Source organism: Panthera tigris, chromosome C1 (assembly GCF_018350195.1).
Source record: "Panthera tigris isolate Pti1 chromosome C1, P.tigris_Pti1_mat1.1, whole genome shotgun sequence".
NCBI lineage: Eukaryota > Metazoa > Chordata > Mammalia > Carnivora > Felidae > Panthera > Panthera tigris.
In genome coordinates, this window is record NC_056667.1 from 181,120,830 (window position 1) to 181,132,961 (window position 12,132).

At 40.1% G+C, this 12,132-nt stretch overlaps 1 protein-coding gene across 5 annotated transcripts in view; it reads right to left on the reverse strand.

Annotated features, from left to right (window-relative positions):
• The window catches only part of HECW2 (HECT, C2 and WW domain containing E3 ubiquitin protein ligase 2), a 321,506-nt gene that overhangs the window by 222,810 nt on the left and 86,564 nt on the right, over window positions 1-12,132 (reverse strand). For 2 of the 5 annotated variants that reach the window (XM_042994965.1, XM_042994962.1), the window contains exons 1-2: window positions 7,309-7,394; window positions 1,152-1,479 (exon numbers count right to left, since the gene is read on the reverse strand). Coding sequence is in view for 2 of the 5 variants with exons in the window: in XM_042994961.1 (XP_042850895.1) it covers window positions 7,309-7,600 (292 nt within the window). In the remaining 3 variants the exon portion in view is untranslated. Of the gene's footprint in view, window positions 1-1,151; window positions 1,480-2,168; window positions 2,255-7,308; window positions 7,624-12,132 lie in introns of those variants that run through there. The other 3 variants (XM_042994961.1, XM_007094709.3, XM_042994963.1) reach the window with 2 other exon arrangements.

The following is a 12,132-nucleotide window of genomic DNA, read 5'->3' on the forward strand; positions in this document are numbered from 1 at the left end:
ATTAAACTGCAGCTTTCCCATCACCTTTAAAAGCATGTTGGTTTAGAACCTACGTGATGCTCACATTAAAATCCTGTATTATTTGGTATTGAAAATTTAAATGCTTTATGTAATTTCTAGAACTCTGATTCAAAGGACTGGGTTTTGGTTTTTGTAAGCAGAAGAGGCCTGGTATGTCACTTTAATCCAGAAATCTCTTCTTGTGGATTCAACCAGTGGATAAGTTTGCAGTGCAGCTTCGGACCACCAGGAAAATGATTAACAGTAGCTAAAAGGATGATAGTTTGCAATTAGCAGGACCTTACAAAAAGCCCAGGCACCTTGCTGAGCACTTTATACATAGTATCTTATTTCTTACCATAGTGGTACTTTTCCTTTTTCTTTTCTTTTTCTTTTTCTTTCTTTTTTTTTTTTTTTTTTTACAGATGAGGACAGGAGGTTGAAAAATATTACATATTTCACTCAAGCTAGTAAATGTATTTGAATTTACTAGTCTGTCTGATTGCAGAGTCTGTGTTCTTAACCACTGATAACCCCACAGTTTCTCAAAGTATGCTCTGGGTGATAATCTTGGTGGTGCACAGACAAAAGTTTTTTTTTTTTTTTTAACAGTTAATGTATGTTGGAAAGAAATATAACTAACACAGAAAACCTGTCCCAGACCTTACTACTTAAAACAAAGTCAGGGTAGATAACCAGTTTTTTGTTTGTTTGCTTGTGTGTTTGTTTGTCTTAATCAGATGGTTTAAAGAAAAATATTAATAGTACGGGGGGGGGTAATCCAATGTGGCAAAACTCAAGAAGGTGCTGAGTAAATAACTAAAGGGTGGAAAACACTGGACTCCATTTTGCAACACAAGGGGGGAAAATGAAGACTGAGACACAAGACATTTAAGTTCCAGCCTTGACAGCTCCCAACTAGCGGTATGGCTCACCGTTCTGAACCTTAGTTTTTTATCTATAAAATACCAGTTTAAATTCTGGGATCTTAAAGGTCTAAAATACATACTCTAACTGCCTTGGTTAACTATTACAATCCTACTTTTTTTTTTTACGATCCAAATGCAAAGAAATATGAAAAGTATCATAATACATAAGCCATAATACTTTTTAAGGTAGAGTAAAATACATTTGTTGTGCCACTCACTCACCTTTGAAGATATAATCGGCATGCAGACACTGAGGGTGGTCCAGAGAAATGCTGGCAAACTATTTGTTCCTGGTCTATGGCAAGACAAGCTTGAGCCAGAATATGAAATACCTACATCAATAAGCCCATTATTTCATTTAATTTTTTATCAGTGACATTTTCTCAATGAAGGATGCAGGGCATTCATTTACATTCTAGAGACAACTTCTTATCTCGTCACAGATAAATCGCAGACTCACACTTTGAGAAGCATTGGTGCACAGCACACTCTATACTTCTAATTTTCATAAGGAGCATTTTCCTAGCTCTGTTTAGGGACTTCAACTTGCCTGAAAATGAGAAACAGCAAAGTAAGCCTTTTGAAGTGTTTTCCTTTTGAACAGCCAGAAATAAAAGCACAAGACCAAAGGTCAAGGGGAATTAGATAGTGAACCTGAAACGAATTTAATATGCTCTGTCTCCTCTTTAAACAGCGATCATTTGATTTTTCATGGAAAGTTGTTTGTGTTGGGTACCCTAAGTGTTTTTGCATGTTTAAGCATTTGGCTCTTTTTATTTAGACAGCTTGGAAGGAAGCAATGAGTGGCAGTGTTAATCTTGTCAGAGGTCACTTCTAATTATGGAGACCAAAATAAATTATAAATCCAGCGATTTCTGAAAACCATTTACGAGGCACTAATTGTTGTAATTTGGAGATTCAGGGCTATAGCTACATTGCAATCGTCTGTGAAAATCTCAGGGTGCATGTGAAACTTTCTGGAGAGAGAAAATATAATTAGCACCTGTTTTAAGAACTGTGTTCACACCCCAAATTTCCCCAAATGGCGCTTTGATATTTTCAACTTGTTTTCTTTGTATTCCCAATAGGACCTATAAAGTGCCTCAAACGCCTGGAGAACAATTTATTTTTCTGACCCAGGAGTATATATTTTCTCTCCAGATTAGCTAAAAGTCATCTGGACTGAGTTGTACAATGCAAAACCTTATTAACAATTAGCCAAACACAAACAACACTCACACTCCTAGAGAGTAAGAAAATGTAAGCCAAGAGAAACACAATCAAAGTGCAGGGCGTGCCATTAAACCACACCTCACCGGCCAGACGTTCCACCCAAATCCTTTCCCTTTGGGATTGATTTCTATAGAGACCATCTCTCTGTTCCGCAAATAAAACTAGGCGTTGCTAGGAAACAGCCTGGCTTCTCAGGATCCAGCTAACGAGGGGTGGCTGCTTCCTACCAAGAGCTACAGGAGTCTGAATCTCTACCTGACACATGTGCTATTGTTAGGAACCCTAGATTCTACGTGCACCTATGTCAGAGCCTGAGAGAGAATATTTTTCTGTTTAGCAGTAACAGCCTTAAATTGGTGACGTCATTTGTACGCTGAAATTCTTTTCCCCATCCTGGCCTTGCATTTCCTCTTTTCTTTCAGCTTCTCCAAATGTATCCCCTCACCACTTTCACGTAACAATGCCCAAGAAAACGGTTTGGTATATATTCAGGTTACTTAGTTTACTCATTTCATAGATTCTTTCCCTCACACGATTGGTCCTATTAAACTTTTGAAAATTTCCGCATGGCTTGGAGTTACTACTTTCAAAAATTTGGTATCAGATTTTTGTTGCTTTTATAAAACACAACCTGGTAGTCTTTAACTCTGGTGAAACGGTGCTGGGCACACTCCCGGGAGTAGTAACTACTGCAGTGGCCCACACATTCTTTCTCCTGCCCTCGCAAACCTCTGATGTCCCTCCTTTTCCCTTCTGCATGTCAATACCACCTAGCAGCTCAGCATTAACAACAGGTACAAGAAAGCTTCACAATAATGACTTAAGCAAAGAGGGGAAGATTTTTTTCACATGAAGCAAGAACTCTGTAGTGACAGTCCAAGCTCATCCTAACTTTCTGCTCTGTCATTCTTGGCTTTTACTCTTGACTGATGTCTTACGGTGGATACACAGGTGCACCAATTCAAGATCTCATGGCCTTTTGACAGATTCCCAGGTACAAGAGAAGGGGAAGTTTAATGACTCTACAGGAAGCTCTGGCTTTTCACCAGAAAAGGAAGCTCCCCCAAAGACTTTCCTTTACATCTCACTGGCCAGGCCTGGCTCACCGCCCACTCCTACGCTAGTCACTGGTTGGATTGCCATATAAGTTTACAACTTTCCTGAATCTGGGGAGGGCCTACCTGCTCTAGATGAATGGCTTGCTGCCTAAACCTCACCCTGTAAGGAAGAAGGATCTGGAAACAGCTGTCAGTTAAAAATGACAATGCTGCCATCTATCCCTCTCCACATGGGATGGCAAAGTCCCCACAGAAGTGAGGCTGCCTCCAGTCTAGAGGTCAGAATAGCCCATCTGAGCCTCAGGAGAAATGGCTATCTCTGCTTAAGGCCAGGTCTCTGTTCAGTCATTCTGAGGTCCCAGGGAAGTCAGGCTTTTCTTCTAAACACAGTCGTGGTCCTTCAACTACAGAAATGAGCCATACTTAATGTCTTAGATGCTGGGACCTGGGCCTTTCAGAGTCATTGGTTGCAGAAGACCTGTTGAGACCAACAACATGCCCAAGCACACCAAGTTCTACATAAGTGCTATTTTTACTTGCAAATGTTAGTCTCCGTGTGCATCCCGGTCGCTCAAGAGGCCTGAGGGCTCCAGTGCTTGCCCTCTCTTCCCTACCACGGACCTAAAACTATTAGAAGACATACTAAGAAGAACTAACAAACATACGGGACTTCCACTACCATTTATTAATGGGAAAATAAAATGAAACCGCTTACTCCCTGCTGTCAATCAAAAGCATGGGGAAAACTTCTGTTTCAGGGCATAGGCCAATAATTAGTTCCAGACTGGCCTTCCCAGTGTAACCAACTGTAAAACTGTGAGGCAGTGGTTTGCAGACATTGCACAGCAGGTGGCTGAAGACAAAAATCCCAGAGACAAGAAAAACTCAGGAGGTGACTCTATGACCACCCAGATCTCGGCCAGGTGATGACTTCCCAAGTGCAGCGCAGGGAGCTGGAGTCCTGGGAAGTTCTGACAAGCCGAGGATGCAGAGATCAACAGGCAGGGCACAGGAAAGGAAAGAGCTATGGAGGGGTGGAGGCCAGAAGTGCACATCGGGATGCCCCCCAGGCCTTTGGCTAATGTCTGCTCTGCGCATGTGCAGGGAAACACTACCAAGGCCTTCCAGAGAGCAGCTGCTACAGGGCTGACAGTGTGTTGAAGTTCCGTGAGGTCCAGCAGTGCTGGAGAACACGGGAGTTATGACCCAGCCGAAGAAAAAGAACACCTGATCATCATTCCAGGCATCTAGCTAAGACATCAGAAATGCTGCTTTGGAAGAAGTACCAGGCCTAACAAAGCCCTAACAAAATCCACAGGAGAGACCAAACTTAGAGGCTGAATCCCATATCCCATCAAGTTAGAAGTGCTGGGGAACCACACTGGGCTTTCCACAGATCCATCCTAACGAGGTGGAAAATCATACCTAGAAAGTGCAAAGAAATAAATCTGCCTACTGGATAAAAATTAACATTAAAGTAAAAATTGTTGGGGTGCCTGAGCGACTCAGTCAGTTAAGTGCCTGACTCCTGATTTCAGCTCAGGTCAAGATCTCACAGTTGTGAGACGGAGCCCCAGGTCAGACTCCACACTGAGTATGCTTAAGATTCTCTCTCTCTCTCCCTCTGCCCCTCTCCCCGCTTCACTCTCACTTTCTCAAAAATAAATGAATGAATGAATGGATGAATAATAAAAATTGTTCCACAGAATTCAGAATTTCGACAACTTAGAACTCTCAACAGCCAGTGTAAAATCAATAACTGCTAGATGTGCAAACAAACAACAAAATGGGATCCACGGTCAAGAGAATTACAGACGACAAAAACTGCCCCTTAGGGGGCCCAGACACTGGATTTAGCAGAGAATTTAAAGCAGCTACATTCAATTCAATTCAATTCAAATAACTGAAGGAAAATATGGTCTGAATGAGTTAACATACTCATTAGAAATCTAATAAGATTAAGAGAATCTCATAAGAAAAATAAAATCTATAAAAAGGGAAAGAAATGCAAATTCTATAAGTGAAAAGTCAAATGAGTAAAATTTTTAAATCCATTGGATGGGATTGACAACAGAATGAAAATGCAAAAATAAAGTTAGTGAACTGGAAGATAGGTACATATAAAAAAAAATCATATTAAAGAACAAATAAAACAGTTTTGTGAAATCCAAAATGGTGAAGTTATATCAAAATCAAAAGAATTACTTCTAAAGTCACATCAAAACTGTAACTTTTTCAGTGAATATAATAGACAGCAGATATAAAAATATAATTTTTAAAATCCTCCCTTCCTAATTTTGAATATATATATTTAAACACACTTGGGTAAAAATGCTGAACTCTGAAGACTTTTCCCTTTGTTTTGTTGTCATAAGAGGAAAATATAAAAATTCCTGAATTTTGTTTTTTTGCCATTTTAGATTTGTTATCCAGCATGATTAATAAGGAGTTGCATTAGCAATACAAATCAATTTATTTTAGTCAAATACAATTCTTTGTTGCTGAGAAACACCAATTTTAGTGGGCTTAACATTTTAATAAAATCTCTGAAAGGATGTTACTTTGCCTTAAATCGGAATTTGTCAATAGTGGCGCTAAAAGAGAACTGTTGTGGGAGGCTGTTCTGTACTACGCTCCAAGATGTGTAGAAGCATCTCTGGTCTCCCATTCCCTACCCAACTGTGCCAACCAAAAACGTCTCCGAACATCACCAAATGTCCTGTAGGGGATAAAACCACCCCTGATTGAGGAGCACTGCCATAAATGATTGGGTCTTTTATTTCCCCCTAATTTATTCATTAAAAAACAACAACAAAATGCTTGGCTTATAATCTGCAGTGAAAGCAACAATGTCTTTCTATTAAAATACTTGATGTTGGGGCGCCTGGGTGGCTCAGTCGGTTAGGCGTCCGACTTCAGCTCAGGTCACGATCTCGCGGTCCGTGAGTTAGAGCCCCGCATCGGGCTCTGTGCTGATGGCTCAGAGCTTGGAGCCTGCTTCCGATTCTGTGTCTCCCCCTCTCTCTGCCCCTCCCCCGTTCATGCTCTGTCTCTCTCTGTCCCAAAAATAAATAAACGTTAAAAAAAAAAAAATTTAAAAAATACTTGGATGTTAAATTTTGAAAAGAATTCCCTTCATTGAGTGAAAAAGTTCCCCAACTTTAAGGATTTTGTTTCTTTGTTTCTTTGTTTCTTTGTTTCTTTGTTTCTTTGTTTCTTTGTTTTAGAGAGAGCACCTGTGCATCAGGAAGAAGGGCAGAGGGAGAGAGGAAAAAAAAAAAACAAAACCTTAAGCAGACTCCATGCTCAGGACAGAGTCTGACATGGGACTCAATCCCAGGGATCATGACCTCAGCTGAAATCAACAGTTGGATGATAATCCAGGCGTCCCATTATCACATTTAATTTAGATTTTCTTTAAGCCTGGTTGATAGGTTTTGATTTTTGCTTTCAACAAAACAAATTTTATATTTTCTGGCATGTGCCATTCATCATTCGCTCACCTAGGAATAACAGGTACAAATTAGCTAAATACAGCTGGGACATTTTTAGTAAAACAAACAGCAACCTATTTCTAAGTCATTTATTAAGAGAATATGACATGTTCTTCACCTAACTGATCAAGCACACATCAGGAATTTTGATATAAAAAGACACCACAGACTGCAGGTTGTTCTTCATGGAATTCAATCTTTAGAAACTACAGGACATTTTCTCACATCAGTTATCTAAACCTAGACTTCTTTTCAGTCAGTTCAAAAATATAGGTAAAAGCTAATATCCGCCTCCTCCCCAAAATGGGACTACTGATCAAGGGCAATGTGAATTTTTCTTTCTTTAAAAGAAAACACTGTAAAATCTTCAGGTTCTGGCATTTAATCAGGGTAGAAATGTAACCACAAATTCATATCAGCAAAGGTATTTATCATTTTTGACTCTAATTTTTCTGGGGAAAAAAATTCCCAGAATTTGCTGAGTTTATTTGTATGTGGGTGATTTTTTTTTCCAGGAAAAAATACAAACTAGGAAACTGTCAGAGTAAAAACATATGCTCTACGTCACATGCAAGTCCATCTTATGTCACTCACCTATGTGATAAAGTCCAATCCAATCACTGGGGTCCACCTCCTCTTTAATGTCCCAGAAGATAATGAGGTTTTGGGCTTGCCCCAGCGTGTACTCGTACATGCTGGCAGTCAAGCTGGAGCGGCTCTCAGAGGTCACCAGGTCTGTGTCGCTGTTTGCCCTCTGAAGGGTCATGTTCTCTGGCATGGAGCTCTGGGCGGCGAGGCTCTGAAGGTTCTCTGGGCTCAATGTGTACCGCATCTGGGGATTTCGACGCCGCACAAAAAGCAGGTGCTCCCGGGCTGAGCTGGCCATCCTGAGGTTAGCTTCCTACAAAGCTGCAAGAGACAGACAAGCACAAAGCATTAGTGCTACAATGCGAGGGAATTAGGTTTAAGCCTCCCAGACGTAAAGCCCTAAAGAGTGTTTATGAAAGCCCGGCCATGCAATAATCTTCTGCTGTCAAAATAAAACCTATTATTCTACTTGTCAACTGATGATGTCAGAAACAACTTCTATAGTCTGAGGTCACATGATGGCAAAGGCCATCACGCACCTGTGGCCCTTGATTTCACAGGGCACAGCTTCCCCCTGGCAATTAAGGACAAGCAGATTTCCCTACCAGTCCTTTTAGGTTTATCCTCTCCCAGACACCCCACCTTCAGGAATGGTCCTCTTTTCTTTCACCCCCACCCCATATACTTATTTCTTGTGGAAATTAAATTTTAAAATAGCAAGACAGAAAATTGTGACATGTGCTAAACACAGTTGAAATCTACCACTGAGCACAGGTTAACCTGCTCAATTTCCTTCTCACAGGAATGTAACCCATCAGTGTTTGTCAGGAACTTGCTCAAATGTCACCTCCTCTCTTAAATACAATGGCCATCGTATTTAAGACCGCAACACCCCATCTCTTCCCCATCTCTCCTCTCTCGCTGTATTTTTCTCCATAGCAATTACCATAACCTGATGTGCCACACAGTACCATGTACTTATTTATTTGGTTATTGCATACTTCTCCCAACAAGAATGCAAGCTTGGGGAAATGACAGTCTCCTCAATAAGGGGTGCTGGGCAAACTGGACAGCCACACACAAAAGAATGAAGCTGGACCCTTATCTTACACAGTAGACAAAAACCAACTCAAAACAGATTAAGGATTTGAAAATAAACCCTGAAGGTATAAAACTCCTAGAAGAAAACATAGGGAGTAAGCATCTTGACATCAGTCTTGGCAATAATTTTTCTTGGATCTGACACCAAAAGCAAAGGCAACCAAAGCAAAAATAAACAACTGGGACTATATCAAACTAAAAAGTCTCTGAACAGCGAAAGAAACTAGGTCCGTTGAAGCGACACAGTCTTTAAAAGCAGTGTCTCAGTGGTGCTTATGTAGGGCAAGGGAGGAGCTGACATGGAGAAAGGATGGAGGTTATCTGTGTATTTCTTTAATAAACATTCACACAGTACTTATTCTTTCAAGTGATTCACAAACACATAGGTTATTTGTAAGACTTGTGTTTATAAATCAATAGCTGCACATGCTTGAACTTCACCCTGCCTCAATTATTAAATGGAGATGACTTTAAAGTACCATGAAAGATTGCTGTAAGGATTAGAAAAATCGTAAGTGTTAGAGAAAGACAAAAATCGTATGACTTCACTCATATGAGGACTTTAAGAGACAAAACAGATGAACATAAGGGAAGGGAAACAAAAATAATATAAAAACAGGGAGGGGGACAAAACAGAAAAGACTCATAAATATGGAAAACAAACTGAGGGTTTCTGGAGGGGTTGTGGGAGGGGGATGGGCTAAATGGGTAAGGGGCATGAAGGAATCTACTCCTGAAATCATTGTTTCACTATATACTAATTTGGATGTAAATTTAAAAAAAATAAAAAATAAAATTTTTTAAAAAAAGAAAAAAAAGAAAAGAAAAATCTTAAGTGAGGGGGGCCTGGGTGGCTCAGTCGGTTGAGAACCCGACTTCAGCTCAGGTCATGATTGCACAGTTCACAGGCGTGAACCCAGCAATGGGCTGTGTGCTGACAGTTCAGAGCCTGGAGTCTGCTTCAGATTATATGTCTCCCTTTCTCTCTGCTCCTCACCTGCTCATGCTCTGCCTCTCAAAAATAAATAAGCATTAAAAAATATTTTTAAGAAAAATCATACATGAAAGTGTTCAGTAAAAAGCAACTACTGTTATTTTTAGTAACAATATAATTACTGAATTAATTAATGCACGATTTACTTTGGAGTAGCTTCAAGGGTTGGGAGACAGTTAAGAGAAATCAAATGCTGAAGACTACCTTTTTACACAGGAAAAATTACTCTAAGTTCCGCCTCATGTTAGATGACCCCATGGAGAAAATAGTCCATTCTTCCCCTGCCTCCCTATTCAACATGGCTCCTGGCTCCCAGAAGCCAGAAATCAGCTACATATGGATACACAGCCCTTTGAGTTATAGCTTTTAACTCAACCACGTCTCTTAAATAATTGTTTCTACATTAAAAAAAATAATAACTCCAATTTCCAAACAATCCACTTAGGAAAGAACTTTGAGAGCCCCGCACCCACAAGCCAGGAACTGAGAGGTGAGATTAGAAGAACCTCAGGCACAGAACAGAAAACAAGTCAGCTGGAACCTAAGAGTGATAAGCAGGAGTCATTGCAGGGTCTCGAGCACAAGAGTCAAAACATTATATATAAGTATGAGAAACTTAATCTGAGAGCCTCTGCAGGGCTGGTTGTAAAAGGAGGGTAACAGAGGAGGTAAACCAGTCAGAAGCTGATTAAGTGAGGAATCCAGCACTGAGTGCTGAAAAATGGATTTTAGTAACACAGAAGGGAAATATATCAATTGGGAATATTTCAAAGAGCGAGCCCAAAGATGCGGCAACAGAATGAATACAGGGGATCAAAGTGGGGAAAAATCAGGACTAAATTCTGGATTTTCAGTCCAAGCAGCAATAAAATCCCAGAAACATTGATGGGGCTAAGAAAATCAATACGATCTTCGGTGAGTTGGAAGTAAATGCAATATACCCAAGTCACTATGTCCCGAAGACTCTTGTGAAGGTGGGTCGAGTTGCTGGTTATTATGAAGCCAGGGATAAAAATAAATATTCAAATGCAAGGTTCTGCTTAGCCTTATTGTTTGTTAATTAAAATCAACTAAAATCATCTCTAAAAGCCTTACTAGTCCAGGGTTTAAAAATCTCATTCAGGGGCGCCTGCGTGGCTCAGTCAGTTGAGCGGCCAACTTCGGCTCAGGTCATGATCTCGCGGTCCGTGGGTTCGAGCCCCGCGTCGGGCTCTGTGCTGACAGCTATGAGCCTGGAGCCTGTTTCGGATTCTGTGTCTCCCTCTCTCTGACCCTCCCCCATTCATGCTCTGTCTCTCTCTGTCTCAAAAATAAATAAATAAATAAATGTTAAAAAAATTTTTTTTAAAAATAAAAAAGCCTCAGTCAGATATTTTACTTTACATAACTTAGATCAATGGAAAAGAAAAAAAATTAGAATAGGGAATGCCTGGGGGGCTAAGTCGGTTGAGGATCCAACTCTTGATTCGGCTCAGGTCATGATCCCAGGGTCGTGGGATCAAGCCCTGCATTGGGCTCGCATGGAGCTTGCTTAAGATTCTCTCCCTCTCTCTCTGCCCCTCCCCCACTCACACACAAGTGAGTGCACTCTCTCTCTAAAATAAAATAAAATGAAATAAAATAAAATAAAATGCTCAGATTACGATGAGGGACAATAGTCCAAGCCTGTATTGGAAAATTTCATTTCTCCCCTATAGGAAAAGAAAAGTATATTTTAGAGTTCATGTTTCAACAGTAAATAAGATCAAACATCATGCAAAAATTCTCAAGGCTGCATGAAAATGAAAAACAACAAACCACTCTAAATATTATAGATACAATTTTCCTTTATAACTACCTTATTCAAACCACTATTCCCACATGGGCAAATTAGCTACTGAAATGACAGCAAATGGCTACTTTATATTTTTTCCTACTGAAATCTAAGAAGTCTTGACTTGCTTCTTGGTTTCATACCTAAGCCTTATGCAATAAGAAAGACAAATTTTCTTCAGATAAGTATCCATGCTGTTCTGAAAAGCTTTATAGATAAAGCCAATGGAAGGGAAACTGATTAGTACCCACCATACTTATTACACAGAAAGCTGGTCCTTGGAAGCTCCTTAGACAATCCCTCCCTTCAGGAGCGCTGCTGCAGCTCTAGGTCCCATTCCCAAAGGACACAATGTAATATGATGAAGCACTCCTTAAACCCCACCCCCTTCGATTTACGATAAGGTCTGCACTATGCTGCTCTCTCGGATAACGGACATCTGCTTAAACAACAGCTAAAAACAAAATCACTTTTCTTCCAGAGGTCAACAGAGATGTAATTACCAAGCAAATTGCAAAACACCTTAGTATATGACTTCATGTCCAAAAGCAGCAGATTTTGTGCAGAAGACAGAGACAGTAGCAGACGACAAATACATTAAGCAAGCATCTTTATTTAAAATATTTTTGCTCAAGAAACTGGAGGTGAATGTCAATTTACTGAATTTCACCTGAAGGGTAAGTACTGACAACATTCCATGTCAAACTAGAAATGCACCCTAGGATTTTAACTTCCTAGACTGTATACTGATAAACAAAGCTATAACAACATTGTTTAACCATTCAAATTCCAAAAAAACAAAAACAAAGACACATAAACACACACACACACACACACACACACACACACACACACACACACACACACACACACCCCTACTCAACTATACCATGCTTTAAACTCCGTGTGTGTTTTACTATAT